Below are 26,151 nucleotides of genomic sequence, written 5' to 3'. Positions count from 1 at the left end.
TTGATCGAGCATGTGATCGCAGCACAAACCCCTTCTTCCCATACGCGTCGTCAAACCTTAAATCTTATCATTCCCAATTCACGCGTCTCCACCATCTCCCACTATTCACTTCATCCCCAGCGCAAATGTACTCGTCTTCGGCGCTGAGCCATCAGCCAGCCGGCAGCAGACTTACATCTCGCAGACGAAATTTATCACCAGTTGGGGCTGCACGGGCATCTGCTGTGGCCGCGGCCGCCGGCGCGTCCAACAGCACATCGCAAGCGCAGCAGCGAAAGGATCTGACGGATGAACAGCGGCATGAGATCGAGGAAGCTGTTAGTCCACTGGTGATTCCTCTCTTCTGCCTGACTGCATGCTAATCGGGGCGATGTAGTTTCGGATATTCGACATGGATGGTGATGGCAAAGTCGACTATCACGAGCTTAAGGTCTGTCTTACACGCGTCTTTCCCTCATCACATACTCACACTTCCCAGGTCGCTATGCGCGCGCTCGGCTTCGATGTCAAGAGATCCGAGGTCGCCGACATCCTCCGCGACAATGATCGCACAAATTCTGGCCTTCTCACATTCGACGCTTTCGTCCGCGTCAGTACGCGTCCCTGGCTTCTTGTGCTCCCTCCCTCACTTTTACCCAGTCGCTAACAGTATCTCAGTGTCAGAAAAAGTTCTCGCCCGTGACCCGCTAGAAGAAATCCGTCGCGCATTCGCACTCTTTGATGAAGACCAAACCGGCAAGATCTCTCTTCGCAACCTGCGCAAGATCGCAAAGGAGCTGAATGAGAATCTCGAGGAGGACGAACTTGAGGCGATGATCAACGAGTTCGATCTCGATGGCGACGGCGAGATCAACCTCGATGAGTTCATTGCCATATGCACCGACCATTAATAATACCAACAGTAGTTTGTTATGTACGATCATAGTAGATATTAATTGTATCTCCTACCTATGTTTACTCTACGGCTCTGATCAGTGCAAGTAATTTTTTCAACCTTATATTCTAAGAAAGTCAACCACAGCACTATCAAAAAACATCTCCAGTCCATCGTAAATTTCATTATGAACAAATAACTAATATACGACCACTCTGACATCAGATCTCCGGTTTTAAAAAACAACACAAAACACCATATCTATATCAAGATGAAAAATTAAAAAAGCAAACGTCAAAATGCGCTTACTGCTGGGGGTCCTCCAACACAGCCTTGAATGAGAAGGGAGTGAAAGGAATACCATCACCGATGAAATGCTTAGACATAGCCTCAACCCAGTGGAGACGAAGCGAGTGGAGCATAGCAGAGGTACCTTCCATGATAACAAGAACGGCAATCGTGAGTGCGAACCAAGCAGCAAAGAGAATGAACGCCATGATGACGCCGAGGCCACCCTCCATCTTGAAAGCACGCTCGAAGGTCATGGTCCACAGGACAGACGAAAGCTGAGCATGGGCAAGCGACAGAGCCCAGAGACGAAGGTAAGAAGCGGTATGGGAGACGCAGTTGAGGCAGAACTCAATTGTGTGGATGACCTGGTGGATCATGACATCGCCGAACTCGAACTCGTGCTCCTCAGACATCTCTTCAACAGCGACGGCAGTGGCGGTAGCCTCAACAGCTTCCTCATCGAAGGAGAGACGTGTTACCTGCTGCTGCTGCTCGGAAACGTTCTCATAGCCGTGCTTCAGCTTCTGGTTGTTCTCGTAGCGGAGGTATAGAGGCTTGAGAAGGAGCAACCACGGAACGCAGAAAACTGCAAGGAGAACAAGCGCAACCTGCACGGTAGGCTGGCCTTCGTAGAGAAGGTCAGTGACATTACCCGGGGACAAGAACATGTCAATAAGAGTGTTCAGAAGACCAGGGGCAGGCTTTCCAAGACCGTACCAGTCAACAGCCCACTTGAAAACGATGATGAACGACAGATAGCCGAAGATGGAGACCAAGAAAAGGAAACCAGGAACGAAGTTACCGAAAACATCGATCTTAGATTTGTAGAAACGGTAGTTGACCAGGGAGAAGAAGAGCGAATAGAGCATGTGGCAGAAACCCATGACGATGGACAGCTTCATCTTATACGAGTTGTTGAAAATGAGGTTGTTATCAGCGCCGTGCCATGTGGGGTCAATACCAAATGGGTACACGCCAGTGGAGTTCGCCATGATGAGATCACCCTCGTTCCAGGTGTAAGGCCACTCCCAGCCAGGCTTGAAGATGGTCATAGACTTGGAGAAGATATCGTTGTAGATCACACCAGTGTACATGGAGAAAGCACCCATGAGCAAGATGATGTAGCGGCCAGTGAAAGCCATATCGAAGATTTCATCACGCTCAGCCACCATGAGGCGCTTCTCGTAAATAACCATAGCAAGACCGGCGAGGAACATAATGGCTCCGTGGCCAAGATCACCGAACATAATAGCGAACATGAAAGGGAAGGTAATGATAGCAGGGAGACCGGGGTTGACTTCACGGTACTGAGAGATACCGTAAGCGTCAATAATGTTCTGGAACGACTCAGTGAACTTGTTGGTCTTGTAGTAGGTTGGAGGCGTCTTGGTGGTGGAGAGTTCATTCAAGATGGACGGAACCTGGAGGCCAGCGCGCTCGGTGACCTCGGCAAGTGTATTCTTGACCATGGGAAGCTCATCAGTGGCGCACCAGCCCTCGGCGATAAGAGACTTGCGCGACTGATCATAGTTGAACAAGTTGAGAGCGGCGTAGATAGCCTTCTCCTTCTTCACGACGACCATCCATGAAGCGATCTGCTCCGCAATGGCCTGGAGTTCAGTCTGGAGAGTAGACTGAGTAGTCATAAGAACCTCATCCACATCGTTGATGGAGCCGTTGACCTCGTGAATCTGGTCGCGACGGATAGCAGCATCCTCGTCAACAGAGTAAAGGTCTGCATCGAGAGACTCGGCGATCTTGCGGATCTTGGAGATGATGCCGGCACCGTGAGCGAAGACGACGAAGACGTTCTTCTCAATGGCTTCGTCAGACTTAGGGTCCTTGATAGTCTCGGCGATCTCTGTAGAGTTCAAGAACAAGTTACCGCGGAGCGAACGCCACAAGATACGCTCAAAGGTGGACATCTTCTCTCGGGGAATAACACCAGCGACGAAGCCGATGTTCATGTTAGAGAACGCGGGGCGGTTGGAGACATCGCCTTGTTCGACGTCGGTGTTAAGAAGAGGCGCATCGTCGTTGTCGAGGGAAGCGCGGAGCTCCTCCGGAACGGCGTGGGCGCGGTCAAAGAAAGCGCCGGCCTCGACGAGCACGTGGCGAAGCTCGGTAAGCTCGACCTGCTTCTGGAGAAGGCGCTCGTTGGACTCCAAGAGCTGATTGATGCGCTCCTCGAGGTCGTCAGTGCGGAAAGCAAGCTGGTCGATCTCGGTCGCGTGGGGTGCAGCAGTGACGTTGGCATAGCCCACAATCTTCTTAACCTTGATGTCGGCCTTCTCAATCTGAGCATTGAAGAAGCGAAGCTGGCGCTCAACGTTGTCGAGGCGACGGATCTCCTTGACGAAGGTGCGCTGGAACGAGTTGACATCGGCGTTCAAATCGCGGAACTGGAGAGAGCCTAGCTCGCCGAGGGCAGCAACCACCTCACGACCGACTTCGGTCGCGATGTAGAGCTGCACCAAGGACATCTCCGCGGAGCCTTCTATGTGTCAGTCCGGCTATTGGATAAGCAGAAAACATAACAATAACATACGGAAAAATGCCTGCTTTCCAACCATTGCTGCTGCTGTGCAGAAAACTGGGGTCAAGAGGCTGGGGTGAATAGGAGGGTTGTCGGTGAGAAGAAGAAACAGAAGAAAGCGTGAGAGGCGAGAGGAATGGACGCCGGTTGATACGCGGCCAAGCACACGTCCTTGCCGCTGATTGGCCCCGGTAGGCTGCGCGACGCGCCCTAGCCCTTGCCCGATAAGCGGAGTGTAATCCCTAGCCCTGAACAGGGATACGAACTACGCCTACTAGCGTATTTCATGGTATATTCACACATGCCCCTCGTCTTATGTCAACCTCTTCTGAGCGACGTTCTCGAGACAGGGTTCGGTTTTTTTTGCAGTGCGAGAAGACGAACTCCGGCAGCAGCAACATCGACATTTTTCACGCGTCTCTAGCTCGCTCGCGCCCGCCGACAGCGCCCCATTGCGACAGGATCTTCTGCTTAAATGCTTCGCATTGCCTGTGCCGCACGCATCACGCGTCTGCGCACGCTGTCCGCCCCGGCGGTCTCGGTTGCGGTGCGGTTCAATTCCTCGTCAACCCCCAAACTACCATCACAACCATCACCATCACCGAAGAGCTCACCATTCGCCCGTGTACCTCCTGGCAGCAACGACCCACCGCAGCAGCATCAGAAGCCGCAGCGACAATTGAAGTCGAACCGGGAGAATGTAGGAGCTACATGGAAGGAGCGCACTGCAGGCTGGCGACAAGAACAGAGCGAGAACAAGAATCGCGTCCAGCGGCAGCGGTTCTCTGGCGATGACAAGCGCCGCGGTCAGAAGTACAAACCCACAGGACCTCGCGGTGGTCGGCAAAATTCCCGAGACAACGAAGGTGCTCGAAATGCCAGAGTGAAAGTACCTGAAGAAGAAGTTGTACTTGGGAAATCATTTCTAAGTACGAAGGAGGCCGTTGAGTGGCTTCTAACAAAGGAGCAGGCGAACGATTACTCTCAATACGTCAGAGAGGACAAGTACCTTGCGGTTATTAACAAGTTGTTTGCAACGGTAAAGAAGGATGGATTTGTGAAACTGGATCCAACGGTGGGCGAGGACGCAGACTTGCTGACGAGACTGTCAAGTATGAGCTTGCACTCTCTCCCAGGGTCACCGGAATGGATGAATAGCGACAAGATTCGGGAGTACAATTTGGCGAGATTCACCAACTTCGAATTGGTGATTGTGGACTATATCTTGAATCGGCAGGACAGTCACGGAGGTGCAGTCTGGGAAGGTTATGATCTGTGGTATGAAGAGGTTGTCGAGAAATTGGCCGCCTCGAAGACCAAGGACTCGTCGGCGACGACCAAGGATCCAATCTTGCTAGATGACACGGATGGGGACAAGACGAAGCTTGTGAACAACACAAATTTTGACCTTTCAGAGTTTGACGAATACGAACTGAAGGTTATCGACTATATCAATAAGCTTGAGGAAGGCCAAAATAATGAGATGCCGGCAGACATCACTGAAGAGGAATACGAGCTCGTCGCCCGTCGGCTGATCATGCAAAGAACGCCTGACATTAAGGATCATGTCGACCTTACTAATTTTAATGAGCGAGAGGTTGAGGTTGCTGCCGATATCTTCCGTGACTGCCTCAGCGGTCGCCCTTTCATGGAAGCCTATAGCAACGAAGAGTATAAGGCGGTATGCAGGAAGTTGTCCGCTGCGCCGGCAGATGACCTTGCACATGCAATATTGCCTGGTGCATTGCCTGAACTTGAAATAACACAGGACGAGGAGAGCGAGGATGAGAAGGCGGTTTCGGCGTATTCGAGCAGGCCTCTGGACAGTGTGATGCTTTGCATAAAGAAATTTCAGGATATGTACCGCGCTATCGAAAATACGCATCTTTTGGATGCGAGCTTCGATCTATCCGTTTTGAGCGAGGAGGAGTTGAATAATTTGACGAAACTAGGTGGTTGCGACTACGACGAAGTCGACGAGAAAGGTTGGGAGGACCCCAATTTTGACTATTTCAGAGGCCTACCTGCGTGGTGTCGAGCAGCTTGTGAAGAAGCAGAGGCGAGGTCCAATGCTATGTCGGAATCCAAGAAAGAGCGGCACTATGAGGAACTATCAGCTCAGGAATTCGAGGACAACGCCGAAGTCAACGACGAGCCGGAGGTCGCGTTCATCGACCGCGACGACCCCACGCTCGACGAGTTCGCGGCACGCGTCACCGGATCTGAGCAGATTGCGAGCGCGAGCGCGGAGGAGCGCCTGTCAGGGTACAACAGGGTCATCGACAGCGCGCCAGCATTCATCACAAAGTCCGAGATCCTAGCAGATCTGCCCGTGGGCTTCATGTCGGTGAACCCGCGCGTGCCCAAGCCCACGCCGGAAGAGATCGTCGCGGAGTACACGGTCACACAGCGCGCAGTCGCGCACGACCAGGACCTGCGGCAAGATGAGCTGACGGGCGACTACGCGCGGTGGAGCACGGTAGAGAAGCAGCCGTATGCGAAGACACTGAGCAAGAACAACACGATGCCACCGGTTGTGAAGGAGCAGATCGACAAGATGCTGCAGCAGTACATGAAGTGAAGAGAAGTTAACAACTTGTATATAGCGTAGAGAACCACATTTTGTATATTTCGCCTGAAATAAATTTTTACGTAATAGTAATATAGAGAAAACACATCTATGGGACAAAAAGGTATAAAAAAAGTCAGGCGAGCTCTGCACTGTCATACATACATACACACATACACAACTGTTTCTAAAATGGAAAAATGCTCAAAACGCTTCAATGCAAAACCAAAACACATTAACAAAGCCGCAATAGGTCACAGCGCGCCGAAAGGGGATATAAAAGTACATGAACAACCTAACTCTTGCCCGCCAGCAAGAGAATAATACACAAAATGAGAAATTAAATGCAAAAGAATCACAGGACGACTTCGTCGTCGTCGCACTTGACAAGACAGTCCAACATATCCTTCATGGTGGTGTGGAGCATGTTATTGTGCTCCTCGTCGATGCTGAGGGAAATGATGACGACATCGTCGATCCAGCCATGCTGGTATGGGTTGACGAAGGGGTTGTGGGGTCGCTTCTTGCTGGGGGAACCGGTGGCGGCGTTTGTCTTTGGAGCGGGCGGAGCAGGGACGACGGTGTCGGCAGTGGCGTTGGTGTCGGGGGCTGGCGTGCCTTCAGCGATAAGGTCGTCCTCGGCCGCCTCGTAGTCGTTTGCGCCCTCGAACTCGTCGACGATGACGACAGCTTCGGAGTCGTCGGCAGGCTTGTGGTCGTCATTACGGGAGAAGAGAATGTGTCGTCTCCGGCGCACGCGGTGTCTGCGACGGCCAAATTCCTGGGGGGTATCGAGCTGGGCGTCGACCTTTGAGGTGTGATCGATGCCGGAGAGGGTCATGTCGGTGAGAACGGAGCGATCAGTATCGTTGAGCTCAGAGGGAATGGACATCTTGCTGCCGGGGTCATCGATGGTCTCGAGGGCCTGGTAGAGCTTCGACTGGGAGCCAGGGGTGAGCTCAAGGTTGTCGACGTCATCGTCCCAGTCGCGGCGCTTCTGGTAGTTCTTGTCCCAGTGCATGGTGGTGGTGAAGAAGTCCTCGTCACCGTTGAAGGAGCTCTGGTACTTGAGGGAGTTGGAGCGGCCAATGACATCGAAGGGGAAGGTGGCGTTCATGATCATGGCGTAGCGACGGTAGTGAGACTCGAAAAGCCCGTTTGCGAACTTGACGTGGACAATGGCGACGATGACGGTGTTGTGGATGGTGGGGATGCAGGGGAACTCACACATGGTAACATGGAGAGCGTTGGAAGTCTGGAGCATGGTGGGACCGCCGGGGGCGATGGAGGGGTCCTCGACGAGCTGCTGAACGCAGGTGGGGGGTTTGCTCTGGGTCTTGTTGAGGGCGTTGGCGGTCTGACCGAGCGGAGTCAGGGAGCGTTCCATGATGGAGTGCTGGAGGAAGGGCTTGTCCTTGTAGTCCCAGAACATGACCCAGGAGCGCTCGTACTCGTGCATGCCGTCGCGGACGAGCTCAGTGAGGTTCTCGTAGGTGATGGGGACGTCCGGGAGCGCGAGGCGGGTGGAGATGTCAGGCATGATGGCGCGGAGGTCGATGATGTACTGAGAGAGACAGGCGTGCTGACCGTTGGACGAGACGATCATGAGGGGCTCGCCGATGGGGGAAAGGAAGACGCGAGGCTCCATAGCGCCGAGGGGCTCGGCCATGAAGTCGTGGGTCTTGCAGAGGCCGGTGGCGGACGGCCACTCAGGCAGCTTGAGGGTAACCGGGGGCTGATTACCGACACAGAGGAGAGACTTGGAGCCGTCGAGCGCGTAGCCCCAGTCCATGTCGCAGACGACGATCTCGTGGTGGTTGAAGAGCGCTTTGCGAGTGCGCTGCGCGAATCCGAGATAGGGGTGGGCGTAAGAGGGATCGGTGGGGATGAGAGAGGGGGTGGATATAGACTGGCGGTCGACAAAGTCCAGCTCAACAACGTTGCCGGCGGTGGAGTCGAGGGATGGCAGCATCAGGACCTCGCGAGAGTAGTATTCCATGGGGCGATAGCCGCGGGAGCACTGGCGCAGGAGGTGGATGGGACGGACAGCGCCGGCGTAGGCCTCGGACATGGCGATGGCCTTTGTCTCACGCGCCTCGTCATCTGTGGGGAGGACCTTCTGGTAGGACGCAGACCAGGCGGAAGAGATGGTCGAGACGGCCGGCTTGATGACGAGGTTGTGGAAGGCGTTGTCGGCGTGGACGGAGACGGCGGAGAAGACGGCCAGCGCAACGAGGTTGAGCGCGAGGACGAGGAGGCACACGCGGCGGTACTGCGCGAGGGAGCACGCGCGGTCGCGGAGTAGCAGGCGACGCGACGCGCCAGCGACCTTTTCGCGGAGGGAGGAGGACATGGTGAAACGAGCGACGGGACTAAACACGACGCGTGCGCAGACGGGGCAGGACGGCGGGATAAAAGAGTGTTGATGGCGGCGACTGCGCGAGGCGAAAGGAGAAGTCTGCAGAACCCACCGCCTCCGCGTCTCCGCCCAATGCGGCATGGCCGCACACTGCACCGCCACACCCGAGCCCGAAGCGCACCGCCGGAGCTAGCCCCGCCCCGGCCTAGTGCGCGCCCTGTCACGCGCACTCGGCAGCCGCATCAGCGCTGCGCATCCCGCGCACGTGTGGGATCCGCACACATTTGCGCCGCTGCCGCCGCGCCTCCACGCCTCTACGCCTCCACGGGGTCTGCGCCGCGGCGGTCGTGAAGCGACGTCTCCGGGGCCGGGGGGAGCAGGAGAAAGAGAAGAGCGGGCACAGCAGAGGGGCCCATCCGCCACCAGCACCACTCAACGCAACCGCCGGCGTAGCCCGCATGGCCCTGCCGTGGCGCAGCTGCTGCACGCCAAATTGCATGCCTCGCTCTGCGCGGGGCGAAAGGGGCGCGCGCGCACTCACTGCCGCCGCAGCGCAGACACAGCTGCTTAGGCTGGCGGCCTTGTCGCCCAGAGTGGCCTCCGAGCGGACGCTAAGCAGGTTGTGTCCCGAACAGGCAGCCCGCGAAGCCGCCAGGCGGAGTGGCGGCGGCCCAGACGGGGCTGCGGCCGCAGGGCTAGGGCTGCGGCCTGGTCAGGGGGGTCCGTCCGGCGCGCACTTGGTTCTCCGGAAGCCGGCAGAACTGGCACAGCCGTGTGCGTTTTTTTGCACGGCGCATAGAGTGCTGCTTCGCTTTCGCGCCTCTTTTTCCTGCGCCGCCACCAATCCTAATGCTGGCAGACGCACGCGTTCCCCACGCGTCGCGACGCGTCTTGAACGCGTCGCCGGACGCGTCGCCGGTGTTTGTCTTTGACATGGCTCCAGCTAAGCGCATCCACACCGCCGCAGACCTCCCCGCCTTCCGCGCGTCGCCCGCCTACGCGCGGATTCAGTTCCTGCTTGCGCACGTTTCGTCCTCCGTTGCGGCGGTGAACATCCCCTCATCTGCCGCGGCCCTCACGCCCACCACGGCACCACTCCTCGCTCTCCTCGCCCGGCTCGCCGCCCTCGTCGACGACCACCCGCCCCCCGCTGCAGACACCCCTGCCGGCCGCGCACGCCGCTACGGCAGCCCGGTCTTTCGCGCCTGGCTCGACGCCGCCTCCGCCGACATCGACGTCGCCATCGACGCCTGGCTCCGCGAAACCAATCTCGCCCCGGACGCTCGTCCCGAGCTCGCCGTCTACCTCTACGGCGCCCTTGGCTCCCGCGATCGCATCGACTACGGCACCGGCCACGAGCTCTCGTTCCTCGCCTTCTTTGGTGCTGCCTGGTTCTTCGGCGCGCTCACCCCTGCTGACGCCGATCTCTCTGGCTCCGACATTCTCTACATCTTCCACACCTACTTTTCCCTGATCCGCAAACTCATCAAGGTCTACACCCTTGAGCCCGCCGGCAGCCACGGCGTCTGGGGCCTCGATGACCACTTCCACCTCCCCTACATCATCGGCGCGGCCCAGCTCCGCGGCTTTGAAGAGCTCCACGCTCACGATATGCCTTCTTCACGCACCCTCGTGCCCGCACTCACTCGCACCACACCTACTCGGAACGTCGTCTCCCCTGCCACGATGCGTCCGCCGCCATCCAGCCTCCTGCCCTCCTCAAAACCAGACTCCATCTACACTCCCTACGGCACACCACTCCCCACCGCCGTCCTCAACAAGTCCGCCGTCCAAGACCTGCGCGCCACAAATATGTACTTTGCCGCTATCGCATTTATCTACGACGTCAAGCGGGGCCCCTTCTTTGAACATTCTCCGGTGCTCTACGACATCTCTGGCGTGCACTCCTGGTCAAAGATCCACTCCGGCCTCATCAAGATGTACAACGCCGAGGTCCTCGCAAAGTTTCCCGTCGTCCAGCATTTTCTCTTTGGCTCTGGTTTCTTCCCTTGGACGTAGATGTAGCATGCTCATTCATTTATATACAACATCCATCTTTCTCCGCCATCCCCCTGGCATGCACCTGCAATCACTACTGTTGGCACGACCCTCTACTCACGCCATCAGTTCTTTCCCTAGTTGCAGCATGCTTATTCATTAATGTACAACTTGTTCATTTCAGACTCTCTATTCCTCGCTGGCCCCCTCTTCCTCCCCAGCACCTTCACCCCCCGGCTCGCCGCCTGGAATCAACTACAACCGTTAGCACCACTCACTGCACACCCAAGCAAGTGCATACCATGCAGATGTTATTTCCGTTCAACAGGATCTTCGGTAGTTGAGTCTGGTTTCCCATGTTGTCGCTGCGCCATTAGCATTGCACCGTTTGAACGCACGGCGATCTTACTATTCCGTAACGTCCTCCAGCACCATATCTACATCCATTAGCCTTGCCTTCCACTGTCTCCTGCGCCATCTCGCACTTACTGACAAAGTCGTCGAAGCCTCGCAGTATGCCGCTAAACTCACGGTCTGTCTTCATGACGACCCAGATTTTCGATCCAACACATTTGTCCACGAGCTCTGCGCTTGTTAGTATTGTATTCCCTCTTTCCCGCTTCATTCCAGCCTACCCAGCGGAAGCAGTTGCGACGTCGCCATTGTGCCGTACTTCTCTTTGTCGATTGACGCGTGGCTGGATCGTCACGACCTTGACGCACTTTTTTCTCAACCTCCCAACGCACGTAACATCGCCAAATCCTAGAGCGCAGTTTCTCCACCACACTTCCAGGCACAAACCACACTATGCCGAAAGCGAAGAAAGTGAGGAAATTCGCCGCCGTCAAGCGGGTCATGTCCAGCAAAGAGGCCAAAAAGTGCGCTTTTTTAATTACTCTTAAAGAGTGTCGCTAACGCTCTGCAGGCGCTCGCCACAGTCTGAACCAGCAGCACCCAAGAAGGACGCCGAGCTCGTCAAGGAGATGTACGTATTTACACCCGTTACTATTAGCCAGCCGCTAATACCAGTACAGTCCTCAAGTCTCCTCTGCGCTTTTCTTCCAGTACAACCGCTCCTTAACTCCGCCCTACCAAGTCCTCATCGACACGAACTTCATCAACTTCTCCATCCGCAAGAAAATCGACCTCTTTCGCGGCCTCATGGACTCACTCTACGCGAAATGCATACCCATCATCACCGACTGCGTCATGGCCGAGCTAGAGAAACTCGGCCCCCGCTACCGCATCGCGCTCCGCATTGCCCGCGACGAGAAGATCGAGCGGTTAAAATGCACTCACAAGGGTACCTACGCGGACGACTGCATAGTCCAGCGCATTATGCAGCACAAGTGCTACATCGTCGCCACAAACGATGCCGATTTAAAACGGCGCATTCGAAAAGTGCCTGGTGTGCCCATCCTCAGTGTCGGCTCCCACGCTTACGTCGTCGAACGTCTCCCGGAGGTCTTTTAAACCTCTGTGTCCTATTAAAAAATATATTTTCTCCATTCTAAATCGCTAGATAGCAACATCGCCATATGTTACACGAGCTACTCGCCCTTGACCCACTTATTGCCCGTCGCCGGCTGCGGCACCTGTAGACCATACTGCTTCGGCACGTCGTTTATGCGATGGGTTGAGTTCAAGTTTTTGCGCAGCACGATCTGGAAACAGCTCGCGCCGCCCTGACGCGACACAATCGTCGAGTATGCAAGGAAGTACTCCCAGATGCGGAACCACTTCACACCGTACTTGGCTACAACATTCTCCTTGTTGCCCATCCAATTACGGTACCAGCGCCACAGTGTCGCGCTGTAATGCACGCCGATCGTGTCCACGCTCGCGATCTCGAAACCAGCGCCCTCGAGGCTGTCAATCACGAATCCAAGCGGCGTCGATGCGTCCGCGCCGGGGAAAATGTACTTGTTCATGAACAGACCCCATACGAGATCCTCGTACTGCCACGACTTACGCAGACCCGCAATCTGCAAAAGGAACAATCCATCGTCGTCGAGCATGTCATTCACCTGCCGCAGGAACGAGCCAAACTTACGAACGCCCACGTGCTCAGCCATCTCGAGGCATGAAATCTTCTTGTACTTGCCCCCCGCAGGCACCGGCGTGTCTCTGTAGTCAAGGCACAGGATCTTGCTCTGAGTGTCCGGAATGCCCGATGCCGCTAGCGCAGAGTTGCCCCACTTGGTCTGGTTCTTGCCCAGCGTGATACCAGTCACCGAAGCGCCGTACTGAGTAGACGCAAAGTTCGCAAGCGTGCCCCATCCGCAACCAAGATCAAGCAACGTCTCGCCGGCCTTCAGTTGTAGCTTCTCGCACACAACCCGCAGCTTATTATCCTGCAGTTCCTCAAGCGTCTCCTCGCGGGTAATGTCGCTGATCACGCCGGACGTGTATATCATACGGGGTCCAAGGAACCACCCGTAAAAATCGTCGCCGCGGTCATAATGACCGCGCACTTGCTCCTCGTCCTGCGAGCGCGTGTGAAGAATCACCTCAGGAATCATGCCGGTCAAAAAGAACTTGTACAGCGAGATCGTGAAACGGAAGTTCGCCCAGTCGTGGCGGTACTCCAAGATGTCCAAAGCATCTCCCTTGAACGACACCTTGTTATCAAAGTACAGCTCGTGGAACGTCTCCATCGGAATCTTATTCTGACCAGAGTACTTCGCCTTGAGCTCCTCGTCGTGGAAGTCGAGGTAGTGCTCGACCCCCTTGCCGGGGAATGCAACCTTCGTGTTCAGTCGCGGCGAGACCGCGGATACTACTGTCCAAAAGCTCGCCAGAAGAGGGATGAATAGCACGATCAGAAAGAACATAAACGTCTTGAACCCGCCGTGGAAGGTGCGCGTGACCAGGAACGGAATACCGATCAGCAGCGCACCGAGAAGCAGGTTTGAGAAGTACTTCGACCCCGGGCCGTCCGCGGGCAGGGGCGCGTTCTTGATCGTCGGGGAGTCCGTGGTCGCGACGCCGCAGTCTGCCGACGCAGCGGGCTGTGGAGGTGCCGCCGGCGTCTTGATGAACGTGAAGCCAAAGGGAGAGGCCATTCCGGGTCAATTGAGGGGATTGGGGGAATGGTGTTGCAGCGCTTGAAGGGCAGCACTTGAGGGAACAAGAGAAAGACGGCGCCGCAAAGTCACAACGAGCGTCAGTCACAGACCGGTGACACCAGCTCACAGGTCAAGCACTACTGTGACCTTGGCCAGCACCAAAAATAAGCCAGGGGCTCAGGCGCGCCCTTAAAACTGCAACTCGAAAACAAAGCCCAACATCGTGTTCGTCTCTCCTTTCTTCCCCGTTTTCCCCGTCGCTGTTCCTTTCTCCGCCCTAGTCCTCTCATTTTCTTCGCGTTTTTGTATCGCGCCCGTTTTTTTCTCCATTGCCTCTCCTGTCTTGCAAGCATGCGCCGCTCGTTTCTCGTCTGCCTCCTGGCCGCCTTGCTCCTCGGTGCGCCTGCTTCCGCTCAGACGGCGTCGTCATCAGTCGTCGCCGTCTCGTCGTCCAGCTCCGCCGTCGCTGCGAGCTCCACTGCCGTCGCCGTGTCTTCCACAACCACATCGTCCTCCACGTCTGAGGCCACTTCGGCGGTCGTTGCAGAGTCTACCACCACCACCGAGTCTTCTGCCGCCGCCGTCGTGTCGAGCTCGTCAGCAGCCTCCGAAAGCTCCACCGCTGCCGTCGTCTCCTCAACTACTGTCGCAGCCGTCTCTTCTACTGCTATCGCTTCTTCGTCAGTCGTTGTCGCCAGTACATCTACTGCCATCGCTGCCTCGTCTAGTGTCCTTGTCTCATCTACATCCGCAATCTCGTCGGTCGTTTCGTCTGTGGTCGCCACCAGCACCAGTGACACAGTATCAAGCAGTGCCACCGACTCCGCGGTCTCGTCGACTGTCACCTCAGACACCGCATCCGTGACCTCGTCAACCACTACGACAAAGGTTGTGATCACGGCGAGCAATACCCTCAATGACGCGACGTCAACCTACAGCCTGCCGACATACTACGCCACCACCACCGATGCGACTTCAACCTCGATCGCATATCCTACCGTCACAATTCCCAACACATCCGATAACCCATTCTTGAAGGAATCTTCGGCTCTTGAAGGCACTGTCTTCATCGCCGTTGGCTCCGTCATTGGCGGCATCCTCCTTGCCATCTTCGCCTGGCGCGCTATCGTCGCATACTCCCTGCATCGCTCCATCCGCGCGTCCGCTGCCGGCCGTTACACCGCCGAGCCCAAGGGCGGCCCATTCAGCGACCCGGCGTCCTTCTTCGGCGGCGGTAAGACCGCCGCTGGATCAAGCGGACCATACTACGCGGCCGCCGGCAACGCTACTGGCTCGGTGCTCTCGCTCGACCAGCTCACCTCAGCCGGACGCGCATATAACAGTGCGCGACCGATCAGCAATTACGATGATCTCGCCGCGCCAGCGACCGGTCCGTCATTCAACACTTCCACCTTCTACTCGCCCACAGCCGGCACCATCGGGCGATCCGCACCGTCCGGCGCACACACAAGCCTCATTCCGAGCCTTGCTGCCGCCGGTAACCGAAGCTCGACATATCTGCCTGCAGGGTTCTACAACAGTGGGAGCGTGGCCGCCGCGTCGACCTCAAGTCTCAATGGCCGGTACTCGGCCATGTACAACCAGGTCGCTAGTAGTCCCTCCTCATACGCGCGCACGGCAGCAGCGCTTAACACTGCGCCACAGCCCGGACAGCGCGCCCCAAGTGCGTATCTGGATGATCTCTTGCGGAACGATAGACTATAATCTTGTTACTTATGTTTGGTTTTGTTGTTCCGCTCAAGCGTAATATGAAGAGAGGATCTGACGGTTTTGTGTGACTTTGCATTTCATGTATATAGCGGGCGTTTTGTTGTAGCTTTAGTTTTGTATGTTATGATCCAGTAGTAACCTCCTGCGCTGGTTTAAGTTAAGTGAATGAATTCCTCTTTTACATCAAGGCACATCTCATTAAATCATTAGTTATCAAAAAGCATGCACGCATTGTGCTCCTCCACGAACAGAGCAAATGAGTGTAATACCAGTCAACTGTAATATGCATGCATGCAAAAATTTATATATAGGAGTAACAACTATACGTCGTCCAGAGATTAGATACCCTCTAGCTGCTTGTTGATCTCCTCGAGCTCGGCCTTAGCCTGGTCGTGCTTTGTGGACATCTCCTCGAACTTTTTCTCCCACGACTCGACCTCGGCCTCGAGGCTCAAGACCTTGCGCTCGTACTGCTCTGCCTTGACGTCCGTCGTGCGCAGCCTGCGCGATAGTTAGCACTTGAGTCTCTTAACCAATCCAGAAATCACGTACTTCTCGGTAGTCTCGCGCAGGTTCTTATCCGACTCCTCGAGTTCCTCCTCGATCTTGTTCAGTTTCCTCGTCAGCGATTCGTTCGCCGAGCCGTGCGCGGCGCCGTCCTCGGCCGCGGTCTTGGCCTCGCCGAGCTGCTTTTCGAGCTTGTCGACTTCTTCTTCTAGAAGCGAGTTCTTATGCGTAAGCGAGGTAATTTCCTGCTCCTTTGTCATCAACTCCGCCTCGAGCTCCTTGACGCGTTTCGACGACTCGTCTGCCCTGTCCTGCGCGGTCTCCGCCTCGATCCTGAGAGCACCGATGCGCTATTATACAAAAACACAGGTCAGTATTACTCTGATCGATGGATTGTCTGTTCTGCTGGCACCGATCTCGTCGAGATTGCGCGCGCCAGATTGGCACGCGTATCGCGCTCGCGTCACAGCAGACTAGCGAATCACATCCGCGCCAGATTTGCACGAATGCATCAGTTAAACAGCACATACCTCCTTAAGCTTCTCGATCATAGACATATTAGCGGTAAAGTACACGAAAATTCAAAGTGATAGGTTGCGGACTTGAATAGAGGGTGGGTGTAGGAAGAAGGGATGCTCATATCCACACGGTTCGACGACGACGACTACGACACAGCCTCGTGCGCCACAAGCCCCACTAAATCACAGGTACACTGGTAATCCGTTGTTCAGGCAACGCCATCACGTGCGCCTCTGCGATGTAAACAACGCTCGCGATGCCACCGCGATGTCTTTCTCTCTTCTTCTTGTCATGTAGCCACGATGACTTCGATCTACCAGGACAAGGAAAACCAAACAGCCGGCGCTTATGTGCTGCCACACAAGACCATTGGCGGCAGTAGCTCCACATTGCTGCCGAAGACTCCATTCGCAAAGAAGGCCAACGCCGCGCGTACGCCGCTCGTTGCGAAGAACGAGAACGTGAATCGGCATGCCGGAGCTGGAGCGGGAAAGCATGAGTTGCGATCAAAATATCGTACACCACTTAAGACGCCTGTTGGTAAGTGCAAAATTGTCTCTCTGAAGGCAGCCAATTGCTCACGATCTACTTAGCTGAACGACGAGTGCCGCTCGGTGGCAAAGATACGAACGCACAGCCGAGTTTTACGACACAGAACTCAGAATCAAAGAAAGCTCCAGTGAAATCTACGTCCGCACGACGACGGAAGCAGCTGAGCGACACAAAACTGTCTGCAAAGCAGCAAGTCAAGGCTGCCAACATTGCCCCCGCCGTCTCGCTTGTTGACGTCGTTGAGGACGTGGAGTATATGCCTCCTCAAGCTACTGGTGCGCTTTCTACTCCGTTGTGTACTGAACTCATGCTTATAATATCAGAAATCCCGTTCGTGTGCGACGACTTTGAACCAATCGACTATGGCGCTCTGAAATCAGCAATGTTCAGCAATGACATTATTGCCGATTATCAATATCCCCGAGACAAGGACGGTAAAACCGAAATGGCGCGCAGAGTGGAGCATGTTGCTCGACAAGCCCTTGATGATGCGTTGAACTATATCCAAATTGAAGAGCCAGCCGTAGGCAGCGACGGGTTACATGACTTTGAGCGTCCGCTCCTCATTGAAGGCGTAGATGGCCTAGATCTTGCACTCGACTTCGATTTGGATGATCACGCTCTTGACGATGACTTGGCAGCTTTTTCCGATCTTAACCTTTCGTGATTACTTAATCTGGCACATCATAAACATTCATTTTTACATATGCTTTGACTACAGACCGCATCGCCGGAAGCAGAAGCACCGTACGCAACACTTACCTTCTCGCCGGAAGCAGGTGCCTCTTCCACCACTGGACAAAATCAACCGAGCTTACATCAACACCAAGATATTCAAGCTTCTTATTCGATAAGTGGCAGTTGCGCGGATATGCCATGCGGGTGCTGATATCCTTCGTCATGTCGTCGATCCGTTGCAAATGCGTTATGGGAACGCCCAGCAGCTCCCCGAATATCTCACATATTTCGAATCTAGGTATATAGTTAGATTTACAAGCCATATTTGTAAAAGGATTTGGCGCTCACTTTGTGTATTTCTGAGTAGCACTGAAATGCATTTTTCGGGGGACAGGCTTGTCCTGTGGCTGCTGCGACAGAATTCGCTCTAGCAGAGTGAGCATCTGCAGGAATAGTAGAAAGAAATCTTCGAAAGGTACCTGATACATCTTTCAGCACGCGTGCAACGTCGTCTGTGTTTCTATATCATAACTATGGTTAGTGAAGGACTTCCAACGAGTAACATAGCGGAGGTCTTACGTCGGATATTGAATATGCCAATTGTCGCAGTCAAGACGTTGCTCTCTCGTGACGTTCTAAGTAGTCGCTCGTGAGCTAAAAATTTGTAGGGATCGATTATTGGGACCGTACCAGAACGACATCGACTAGGCCATTAACGAGCGATTCTGAGGACTGCTCTGTCTCTCCGTAGCTAACCAGTTTTGCATAAGTACCATTCCACCCAATGCGCCAAATTAAACGTACAGTACCTAGACGTCGTATTAGTAGCAACCCAACTACAGAATCTGTAGTCGTAAGTACGTACAGGAACACGGAAGACATATGCGCTCGGATTTTCGTTCAGCACTTCAACTTCGCCGTTCAAGCGCAGAATACCAGACATATTTGTAGGACTGTACGGCACACGTCAGCCCTCTAACAACTTCGCAGTTCATGATTCGTTCAAAAACTTCTTACTTTGCGTCATCCTCAGGCTCGTACACATCCTTCGTTCCGTCAAACACGAGATCTACAGAGTTATCGTCTGGTCGTCAACAACACCTCTGGATTGCAGCTACCTGTTGATATATAGATCATGGGAATCTCAAGTGCCGCCGTTACTTTAGCAAGATGTTTAGGCGCAATAACGTCGATCTCCTCGACTTCGGTTCGCGAGTCTGCATTTGTCGGTATGTACCGTTTGGTAGCGGCGTAGATCACGATCGAGGGTCTATCCAGTACCCATCAGTATTTCAGGCGATATACGGAAAATCACACAGTAACTGCTCACCTTTTTGACTTGATAAACAGCTCGACTCTCTCAAAGTCCATGAGATCAATCGCTACGACTGGCGGCGACGACCTCGTGAAACCTGCATACATGTCAGCGTTATTATCTTCAGGCAGCAAGTACCCTCCTTCCCTGCCGCTCCTCTCTCAATTTCAAATATTCCACTTGAACTAGCTTATACCTGTACTTATGACTGTCCATTTTGGCCAATACTCTGCAAATCGTTTGACCACCGCTCGTCCAAGTAACCCTGTCGCGCCGGTGATGACCACGATATGATCAGACTCTTCTTGCGCTTCGTTCGTTTCCATTTTTGTTGTCTTTTTCAGTCGTTAAACCACGAGTACAGTGATAAGCTGCAATCTATGCAACAAAACTGCTACTAAATGGTCCAACCGGGCTTACCGCAATATGCCGTCACGTCGGCGAGTTGCTTCTGATCAGCAACATCAGCGCACGTTCATGCACTGCGGGTAAGGGCTTTAGACTTAAATGGACCTATCATCGCGAAATTTCATGGACGGCGTGATCAGCTTCCCGAAATTCACTCGACAATGGTGGACATCGCACGTCCACAGACCCATCAAGCAAAAACTTTTGTCATCATTCACAAAGCTGCTATGTACAAAAGAAGATGCAACATTGAAGCTGAAAATGAAATCCGCACTCGCCAAACCATTTGAGTCTCGTTCTTAGTATCATCATCATTCTGGCACCTGAAAGTATGCAGTCATCTAGTTTCGTTGGTTTGTTCTATAGTGCAATGCAATGCAAATCACCAAAACACAAATCGCGCCTCATACATGAACTAGTCGTAGCACATTCTCAACTAACCGCCGTCTCTACTCCGTCCAGCCTAGCGCGGCTAGTTCGCCCTTGACCGTGGCCTCCGTCTTGATCTTGGTTTCTTGCGTGTCTTCTAACTTCTCACCCTTGGACTGACGTGCCTTGAGATCCTCGATCGCACGAAGCTTCTTCAACAGGCCCCTGTACTTCTTTTCGTCCTGAGGGTTCTTGAACTTGATTCCGTCCTTCACAAAGCCAAGGCCTGGCGGAGTTGGCGACCCATTGTCCTGGCCGTTCGCAGCCGAACCTGGAGTCACACTCGGCGCCTCCACGGCAGCCTCAGCTTCGCGCGCTTTCTTGGCTTCCCGTTTCTTTTTGTTCTTCAGCGCAGCCTTTGACAAGAAAGCATCCGCATTCTCCTCTTCCGCAGGCGCTTCAGCACCAGGAATCGCACGTCTTGCTCGTGTGCGCTGTTTCGCCTCGTCAACCGCGCTAATCGCAAATCCGCCTTCGTCCTCTCTCTTGAAATGCAGCGGCGTCGCGCTACCGCGTGCATGCGGCGGTCTATAAGCACCACCAGCCTTCTTTACCGGCGCTTTGAGCTCCACGGACTGCGCGGACTCGTGCACCTCTGGAGGTGGGGATAAAGAGCGCAGAGGGTAGCTGTCTGGGCTCTCCGGACGCCATGAAACTGAGAACAACTCATTCATCTCACGAACATACACAAGTTTGCCACTTATGTGGAAAATCTTCACGCCGTTATCCACTCGAAGACGGGGACTTGTCGTAGCAAACAAGATGTAACGACCGTCAGGACTCCATTCGCACACACTTGTGTTGGAAGCATCGATCGTGCACACTTTTTTGTAGTCGTTCTGCCTGTCGTAAATATCCACCTCGCCCTGCAAATTTCCAAAACCCGCTAGAATCACATAACGGCCGTGGGGAGAATATAAAACCGTATTTCGGGGACCAAGAGGCAACGAGCGGATACTTTCTCCACGGTGGTTGAAAATCATGGTCTTCGCTGGCATATACCCGTACACGACAGCAAATTCCTTCGAATCTGGACTCCATACCACGTCGTGAATTGGTCCTTCTTTGTTCAACGCAATACGGCTATCGTAGTTACCAGCAATGCCGCGCAGATACAGGTTTGACTCGCCGTAGTAGTTCTTGCCAGTCTGGTCAACTTCCGTTTGAGTCCACACAATCAAGCTAGTTCCGAGGTTATTCCACAAGAAAACAACTCGCTCAGCCTTGAAAAGTGACTTTGATGACAATGGTCGTCCAAAATTTGGGGCGCTGTAAACGTCAACAATAGCCGGCTTTCCGCCCTTCTCAGGAACAAAAACTGCAACATAGTAGCTATTCCCCGACGAAATTGCAAAAGACGAAATACCCTCCAGCTGCAAACGGTGAGAAGGTGATAATCCAAACTTACTCGTATCGTAAAACAGAAGTTCGTTCTGGACCAACCTCGCAGCAAATTTCTCATCATGAGTAAACTGGAAATTTCTGTGATCTATTATTAGACAACGTATTCAGCTTAACTGAACGAACTGATCAACTTACGCCATTGTCTGCGCCTTTTGAATGAACGACATAGTCTTCTCTCCAGTCGCGACATTCCAGATATTGAAGTTGTGATGCACGGTCTGGCCTTCCTCGACCTTCACCGGTCGTTCGAACGTACACAAATAGCTTCCCTTCGGCGAAAATGACAAGTCGTAGACATTAGGAATCGGCAGCATTTGCACAACTTCTCCTGTATATGAATTGACTATCTGGACATTTTCCACAGTAGCGTACGCAAAGTTTCCACCGGAATGGGAGTAGACGCAGGTGCGAAGATTGCCAGCTGGTCTAAAATTTTGGTTAGAGCTGCTATCAATCCACCAAATGCAATGATCTGACATACTTCACGAATCCTGGAACATCACTGTATTTTGGAACAGCGTCCGTGAGACCGATAGTTTTCGAGGTCCGATCTAGATAAAGTTAGGCTGCCCACGCGTACTGTCGCACAACTGAGTAACTTACAGTAGAATTGAGGAACCGCCGCCATATTGAAATTGCAAATACGACGCAGCAGGGAAGCGTAGATATATGAGGCAACTTTTCCGCTTCGTTCTAATCATGGGTTAGACTAATACTCGCTAGCTGGAGAGGGCGACAATTCAAGCAGCATGGTCATCAGCGGTCCAACTAGTATCGTGCGAGCACCACATCGAAAAGTGTCAAGATTGATCTGATACATTCGCAAATGCTGAACATAGAGACAAATACTTTCCCCGCTCTGATTGGCGCAATACTGCAGCCAGCAAAAGGGGTAGTTGAGATAGTGATGCTGGCAGAGAAGACTCGCTTGACGGGGATCAAAAAATTCAATTCAAAGAAACTCACCTAGTGCTCAGGCAAGATCAAATAGAACTCCGCCGTGCTGAATAGAAATCAGCTGGCGGCAATAAAGAGTCAGTAATTCCCGCGGGAAGCTGTAGAGGAGAGCGTGACGAGTTGTGCGGGTCGGTGTTACGAAGCCATCACTGTAAGTTGCTTTAAAAATGTCGTACAACAGCTTCGACGACTCACGTGCAACGAGTCAACGATCAAGCCTTAAATCTACGCCTCCCTCCACAACTTTTGCTAGGTTGAGTAGCCAGTAATTCTCACTTGCTATTCAATACCTTGCAGAGTTTTAGCGAAGTTGCCGTCGTGGGCCCACTCCTGAATCCATGCGACACAATGTTATATTCCTATACAATACAAGCTGTTATACAAATCCAATTATACTCTGCCAAGTGAGCAAAACATAGCGATAAGCAACGGTGTCAACGCAAAAATTTTCTTCTAGATTTACCTTAAGATAAGCTCCAAGCATAAATAGCCAAAGAAGTCAGACCGCAACGATTCACATAGTAATTAGTAGCTTAAGCTCATAGCTTTTTCGACAACACTAATCTTCCGCTTCCGAGGGTTACTCTCAGGAGAGATGACAGCGGCACAATCAGTTGAATGTGTGATCTCAGGAGTCAAAATTATATCTCTGGGCCTAGTAGGACGGCTATCATTGATCAATCGATTATCGCTGGTGTCCGGCGGCATGGCAAACGAGTCTGTCAGATGACAACTTTCATCTGCATCCCGTTGGTCCTCAGTTTTTAACAGCAGCATAGATTGTTCTGGAGCCGAGGGTACGGAGTGCTCGGCTTCCGAAGAAGACATGACGGCTCGAAATCTCTTCCTCTCGTGGTGATCAGGAATTTCCACGTTATCGCTCGCTCCAGTATCGGATGGCTCCGCCGAGCATTCATTGAACATCCGGAGAAGAGCGGATACGAGGTCGACCTAGTAACAAAGTCAACAATCCAATTACAGCAAATGACGTGATGTTTTCGCATACGACAGTCTCGATAGTTGCAGTAGCGTCAAAATATTTCAATCGAAGCTGCTCCTTCATAGAGTCAGTGTTCACTAAAACAGGCACTCGCGATAAAATGCGCGTCTGTTGTCGTTTATGCGCCTGTGGAAACACCAGAACGCCCTCGTGCGACAACAACGCGAGCATCAGAGATGCTTGGTCTTTGGAACCTCCTAAATATTGTTAGATCAAGAGAACGAAACAGCGCGTACCAAACACACCCAAATGTTCGTGGAACAAATTGACATAATTCATCGGCAAAGTTGCCTGCCGTGTAAAAATATTCATATATATTATCTTCAGTGATCGTCTGAACATTGCAAGAAGCCGTATTTTTTTCATGTCAGACTCGCTCAAGAAAGGCATGCGACACATAGTGCAGACGAATTCCAGTTCAAGCGCGGTGTCCTGAATGCTTTCAAAACCGTAACAGGCAATATGCTTCCACACTTTGCACCGTGAGCATTCAACGAAATCAAAATCATCGTCTTGTTGATTGTGTCCGCATTCACATGAAATGGTAAACTTTGTACCGTACTCGTTCTCACCAGCACTCATCTGAGAGGGAATAATCGTGTCTTTAGTATTGTGCGCGCTTATTGCCACCGAACCAACGCTTGATGCCCGACTCGTCTTCTGCGATGCAGTCCCTGATCGTTTTGTCGGCTTTCTAGAAGACGGTGTTTGTGTCCCACCGTCGCTGACGCGTAAATTTTCGATTCCCTGTAAGACAGATGCTGTTCTACCCTTCGCTTTATGAGATCTCTTGGCAGATGACAATTTTTTGCCTCGGTCGTCCGATTTAGGTTCTGATTTCATAGTCTTCGTTGCTGGCGTTCTTGGAGCCGGAGGTTTGCTCTTGGATTTCGCAACTGTCGTGCTCTGACGTGACTTTGGCGTACTCTTACTTCGTTCTTTAACAAATCTCGATGTCAGCGACTGGAAACTCAAGATATGCAACGATTCTCTAACCTGTTGAAGATCTCTTCCGGGAGGAGTCAGAGACGGACTCTTGTGGAACTGTAACCTGAGATAGCGGTTGCGTATTGGTAAACTGCATGGAAGCTGGCTGTGAGAGAGGCTGTGTCTGAACGTCCTGTGTGCCGTTTGGTACTCTATCGGTAAACTGATACTAATTAGCGGCAATTATCAGAGAATAAACCAAAGGACGCTGATATCATACCAAATTTGAAATAGCTTGACCTAGGTCAGTCTGACCCTCCAACTTCGCCTGCGAGGGCGGCTCAGGTAGAGCCTGACAAAATGAAATGTGTTGGTGTCTCGCTTGCATTTCACGCTGTTCGTGCTGCCTAGCCTGTTCCTGAGATCTTGTAACTACATTCGGTATTCCCCATTTAGGCTCCTCGATCTGACCAAACAGAGTCTCAATCTTGACAGAGGACTTGCCGTTTCTCCCGGCGAATGCGTTAATCGTTTGAGACTCTGGAGACGGTGCGGAAGACTGAATCTCGAAATTGCCGAAATCTGAGCCCGACGTACTCGTAACTTTGAGCGAGATCGCATGCCAACCAGCTGTAAAGCTTCCCACTTGCTCGCTTTCTATGTCGTGTTCGCCGCGAGAGCTAAAATGCAAATCGACATCATCAGACGCATCCTTAAAGTATGGCGGCTGGTAATCATCTGGGCAGTCTTCCGAAAATAGTAGCTGGATAGTCAGATATCGCTCCTGCGGCAAAGCTGGAAGGCCCTGAGTTAAAACGATGAAACTACGCATCAACTGAGCCAGTTGCGTATTGGCATCTATGCTCGACACACCGATCTCGACAGAAGCACCACTCTGGCTTTCAACCATCTGTATACTCGCAGGACCATCCGCGCGGTAAGATATACTGAACGTGTATGCCTCGGTTACAACATCAGGCCTGTTGGAATCTATAAAAATCGCAAAGACAATTGCTTTCAAATACTTATGTTGCAAGGCATCGAATATACCGCGTTCGATCCAGTCCAGCAATTTGTCGCCTTGAGTCGAGACACCTCGCTTAAGCAACTTCAATCGTACGAACTCGCGAGAACTGGGATTATTCTTTAAAGCAATGCGCTTGTCTGAGTAGTTGTTCTCTGCAAACAATCCTCTGATTTATGCTAGCGTAAGTAAGAGGATACGCACGCCGCCGCTGATGGTCACACTTACCTAAGAAACGTCAAACATCCAAACGACGCTGAGATGAACGATTGCACCAGTTCTTGAGATTGAGTCGGCGAAGTATACATCTTAACCGAGGTTAACTCGCCCTTCATCAATGGATTCGGGCGAATAAGCTGCGCCATGTCGACGAGCGATCAAACAGCAATCCTCAACTGCGTAAGCACGTGTTCAGAAGCTCCAGAGAAGATCGGGAAATAAAGCAATGCGACCTAGAATCTTGAAGGGGCCTTAGAGTTGCCGCAAGAACCACAGAGGTAAAGAAGAATGTAAGGTTGAGGGGGACCGCCGTGGGAATCCAAAGCTAAGGAATACGCGTCGCGTCAAACAAGCGTGTCTGTGTTAGCCCAAGCAGAAAAACGTGACCGGGTTGGCGTTGAGCCTCAAGGTTAGGGACCAACAGCTGTGCTCTCCTCTGACCCGGACATTCGAAATAGTGCTGTCAAACCCTGTCGGGTTAGCGCGCAAGTTTGCACTTCGCGCGCAACCGAAGAATGCAGATATGCGTGCCGACCGATTTTCGACGCTGGTGGCTGTTAGTTGATCTTGAGCTCCCCTTCGCAAGCATTCTTCAAGTAATCGAGCTCCAAGTAGTGTCACCTCACATTTTCGGTAGACAGCAGACGAGTTAGACGTTGCTACCAGTTTCTAGCAAGTTTATGGCTATTGGGCAAAACTGCGACAATATCGCACGCGACGATTTGGTTTACATGGCCGGTACGAGAGTAGTATTCCGGAGAGGTCTTCCGGCTGCGACTATGAGAC

General features: G+C 52.9%; 14 protein-coding genes across 14 annotated transcripts; 6 read left to right on the top strand and 8 right to left on the bottom strand.

Moving 5' to 3' along the window:
* The first annotated feature begins 107 nt into the window (after positions 1–107).
* V1518DRAFT_415174 (uncharacterized protein) lies at positions 108–1,107 on the top strand. Its single transcript, XM_066903752.1, has 4 exons — positions 108–317; positions 377–430; positions 479–593; positions 658–1,107. The coding sequence occupies exons 1-4, from the start codon at positions 126–128 to the stop codon at positions 888–890; spliced, it is 594 nt and encodes a 197-aa protein (XP_066760359.1). The 5' UTR covers positions 108–125; the 3' UTR covers positions 891–1,107.
* V1518DRAFT_415173 (V-type ATPase, V0 complex, 116kDa subunit family) lies at positions 915–3,811 on the bottom strand. The gene is made up of 2 exons (XM_066903751.1): positions 3,714–3,811; positions 915–3,659 (listed from the first exon to the last, which is right to left on the bottom strand). The coding sequence occupies exons 1-2, from the start codon at positions 3,736–3,738 to the stop codon at positions 1,180–1,182; spliced, it is 2,505 nt and encodes an 834-aa protein (XP_066760358.1). The 5' UTR covers positions 3,739–3,811; the 3' UTR covers positions 915–1,179.
* Positions 3,812–3,912: 101 nt separating this feature from the next.
* V1518DRAFT_239108 (uncharacterized protein) lies at positions 3,913–6,454 on the top strand. Its single transcript, XM_066900966.1, has one exon. The coding sequence runs from the start codon at positions 4,177–4,179 to the stop codon at positions 6,280–6,282; it is 2,106 nt and encodes a 701-aa protein (XP_066760357.1). The 5' UTR covers positions 3,913–4,176; the 3' UTR covers positions 6,283–6,454.
* V1518DRAFT_415170 (uncharacterized protein) lies at positions 6,280–8,702 on the bottom strand. The gene has a single exon (XM_066903750.1). The coding sequence runs from the start codon at positions 8,621–8,623 to the stop codon at positions 6,626–6,628; it is 1,998 nt and encodes a 665-aa protein (XP_066760356.1). The 5' UTR covers positions 8,624–8,702; the 3' UTR covers positions 6,280–6,625.
* Positions 8,703–9,227: 525 nt separating this feature from the next.
* On the top strand, positions 9,228–10,779 carry V1518DRAFT_415169 (Phosphotyrosyl phosphatase activator). The gene has a single exon (XM_066903749.1). It carries the CDS (start codon positions 9,479–9,481, stop codon positions 10,646–10,648), a length of 1,170 nt encoding a protein of 389 aa, XP_066760355.1. The 5' UTR covers positions 9,228–9,478; the 3' UTR covers positions 10,649–10,779.
* Positions 10,576–11,403, bottom strand: V1518DRAFT_415166 (small nuclear ribonucleoprotein, variant). Its single transcript, XM_066903748.1, has 5 exons — positions 11,263–11,403; positions 11,117–11,212; positions 11,037–11,064; positions 10,929–10,992; positions 10,576–10,882 (listed from the first exon to the last, which is right to left on the bottom strand). Exons 1-5 carry the CDS (start codon positions 11,288–11,290, stop codon positions 10,817–10,819), a joined length of 282 nt encoding a protein of 93 aa, XP_066760354.1. The 5' UTR covers positions 11,291–11,403; the 3' UTR covers positions 10,576–10,816.
* V1518DRAFT_415162 (Fcf1-domain-containing protein) lies at positions 11,381–12,172 on the top strand. The gene is made up of 3 exons (XM_066903747.1): positions 11,381–11,505; positions 11,553–11,612; positions 11,662–12,172. Exons 1-3 carry the CDS (start codon positions 11,435–11,437, stop codon positions 12,098–12,100), a joined length of 570 nt encoding a protein of 189 aa, XP_066760353.1. The 5' UTR covers positions 11,381–11,434; the 3' UTR covers positions 12,101–12,172.
* On the bottom strand, positions 12,110–13,843 carry V1518DRAFT_415161 (S-adenosyl-L-methionine-dependent methyltransferase). The gene has a single exon (XM_066903746.1). The coding sequence runs from the start codon at positions 13,690–13,692 to the stop codon at positions 12,178–12,180; it is 1,515 nt and encodes a 504-aa protein (XP_066760352.1). The 5' UTR covers positions 13,693–13,843; the 3' UTR covers positions 12,110–12,177.
* An 83-nt stretch (positions 13,844–13,926) lies between these two features.
* On the top strand, positions 13,927–15,679 carry V1518DRAFT_415160 (uncharacterized protein). The gene has a single exon (XM_066903745.1). It carries the CDS (start codon positions 14,047–14,049, stop codon positions 15,418–15,420), a length of 1,374 nt encoding a protein of 457 aa, XP_066760351.1. The 5' UTR covers positions 13,927–14,046; the 3' UTR covers positions 15,421–15,679.
* V1518DRAFT_415157 (tropomyosin) lies at positions 15,484–16,563 on the bottom strand. The gene is made up of 3 exons (XM_066903744.1): positions 16,464–16,563; positions 15,979–16,283; positions 15,484–15,927 (listed from the first exon to the last, which is right to left on the bottom strand). The coding sequence occupies exons 1-3, from the start codon at positions 16,488–16,490 to the stop codon at positions 15,765–15,767; spliced, it is 495 nt and encodes a 164-aa protein (XP_066760350.1). The 5' UTR covers positions 16,491–16,563; the 3' UTR covers positions 15,484–15,764.
* A 191-nt stretch (positions 16,564–16,754) lies between these two features.
* Positions 16,755–17,948, top strand: V1518DRAFT_450036 (uncharacterized protein; the record flags this gene model as incomplete). Its single annotated transcript, XM_066906504.1, has 2 exons — positions 16,755–16,992; positions 17,046–17,948. 2 exons carry the CDS (start codon positions 16,755–16,757, stop codon positions 17,669–17,671), a joined length of 864 nt encoding a protein of 287 aa, XP_066760349.1. The 3' UTR covers positions 17,672–17,948.
* Positions 17,663–19,594, bottom strand: V1518DRAFT_415152 (uncharacterized protein). Its single transcript, XM_066903743.1, has 10 exons — positions 19,194–19,594; positions 19,013–19,094; positions 18,801–18,952; positions 18,700–18,751; positions 18,548–18,635; positions 18,373–18,423; positions 18,262–18,317; positions 18,162–18,202; positions 18,031–18,109; positions 17,663–17,976 (listed from the first exon to the last, which is right to left on the bottom strand). Exons 1-10 carry the CDS (start codon positions 19,321–19,323, stop codon positions 17,763–17,765), a joined length of 945 nt encoding a protein of 314 aa, XP_066760348.1. The 5' UTR covers positions 19,324–19,594; the 3' UTR covers positions 17,663–17,762.
* A 260-nt stretch (positions 19,595–19,854) lies between these two features.
* Positions 19,855–21,866, bottom strand: V1518DRAFT_437586 (eukaryotic translation initiation factor eIF2A-domain-containing protein; the record flags this gene model as incomplete). Its single annotated transcript, XM_066906330.1, has 4 exons — positions 19,855–21,316; positions 21,374–21,664; positions 21,720–21,789; positions 21,842–21,866. The coding sequence occupies 4 exons, from the start codon at positions 21,864–21,866 to the stop codon at positions 19,855–19,857; spliced, it is 1,848 nt and encodes a 615-aa protein (XP_066760347.1).
* Positions 21,867–22,434: 568 nt separating this feature from the next.
* Positions 22,435–25,916, bottom strand: V1518DRAFT_415143 (HORMA domain-containing protein). Its single transcript, XM_066903742.1, has 6 exons — positions 25,375–25,916; positions 24,403–25,315; positions 24,192–24,345; positions 23,441–24,133; positions 23,202–23,392; positions 22,435–23,146 (listed from the first exon to the last, which is right to left on the bottom strand). Exons 1-6 carry the CDS (start codon positions 25,509–25,511, stop codon positions 22,721–22,723), a joined length of 2,514 nt encoding a protein of 837 aa, XP_066760346.1. The 5' UTR covers positions 25,512–25,916; the 3' UTR covers positions 22,435–22,720.
* Between the last annotated feature and the right edge of the window lie 235 nt (positions 25,917–26,151).

Source organism: Limtongia smithiae, assembly GCF_038497785.1.
Source record: "Limtongia smithiae strain NRRL Y-17922 unplaced genomic scaffold V1518scaffold_4, whole genome shotgun sequence".
Lineage (NCBI taxonomy): Eukaryota > Fungi > Ascomycota > Lipomycetes > Lipomycetales > Lipomycetaceae > Limtongia > Limtongia smithiae.
This window is presented reverse-complemented; position numbering and strand designations above follow the sequence as displayed.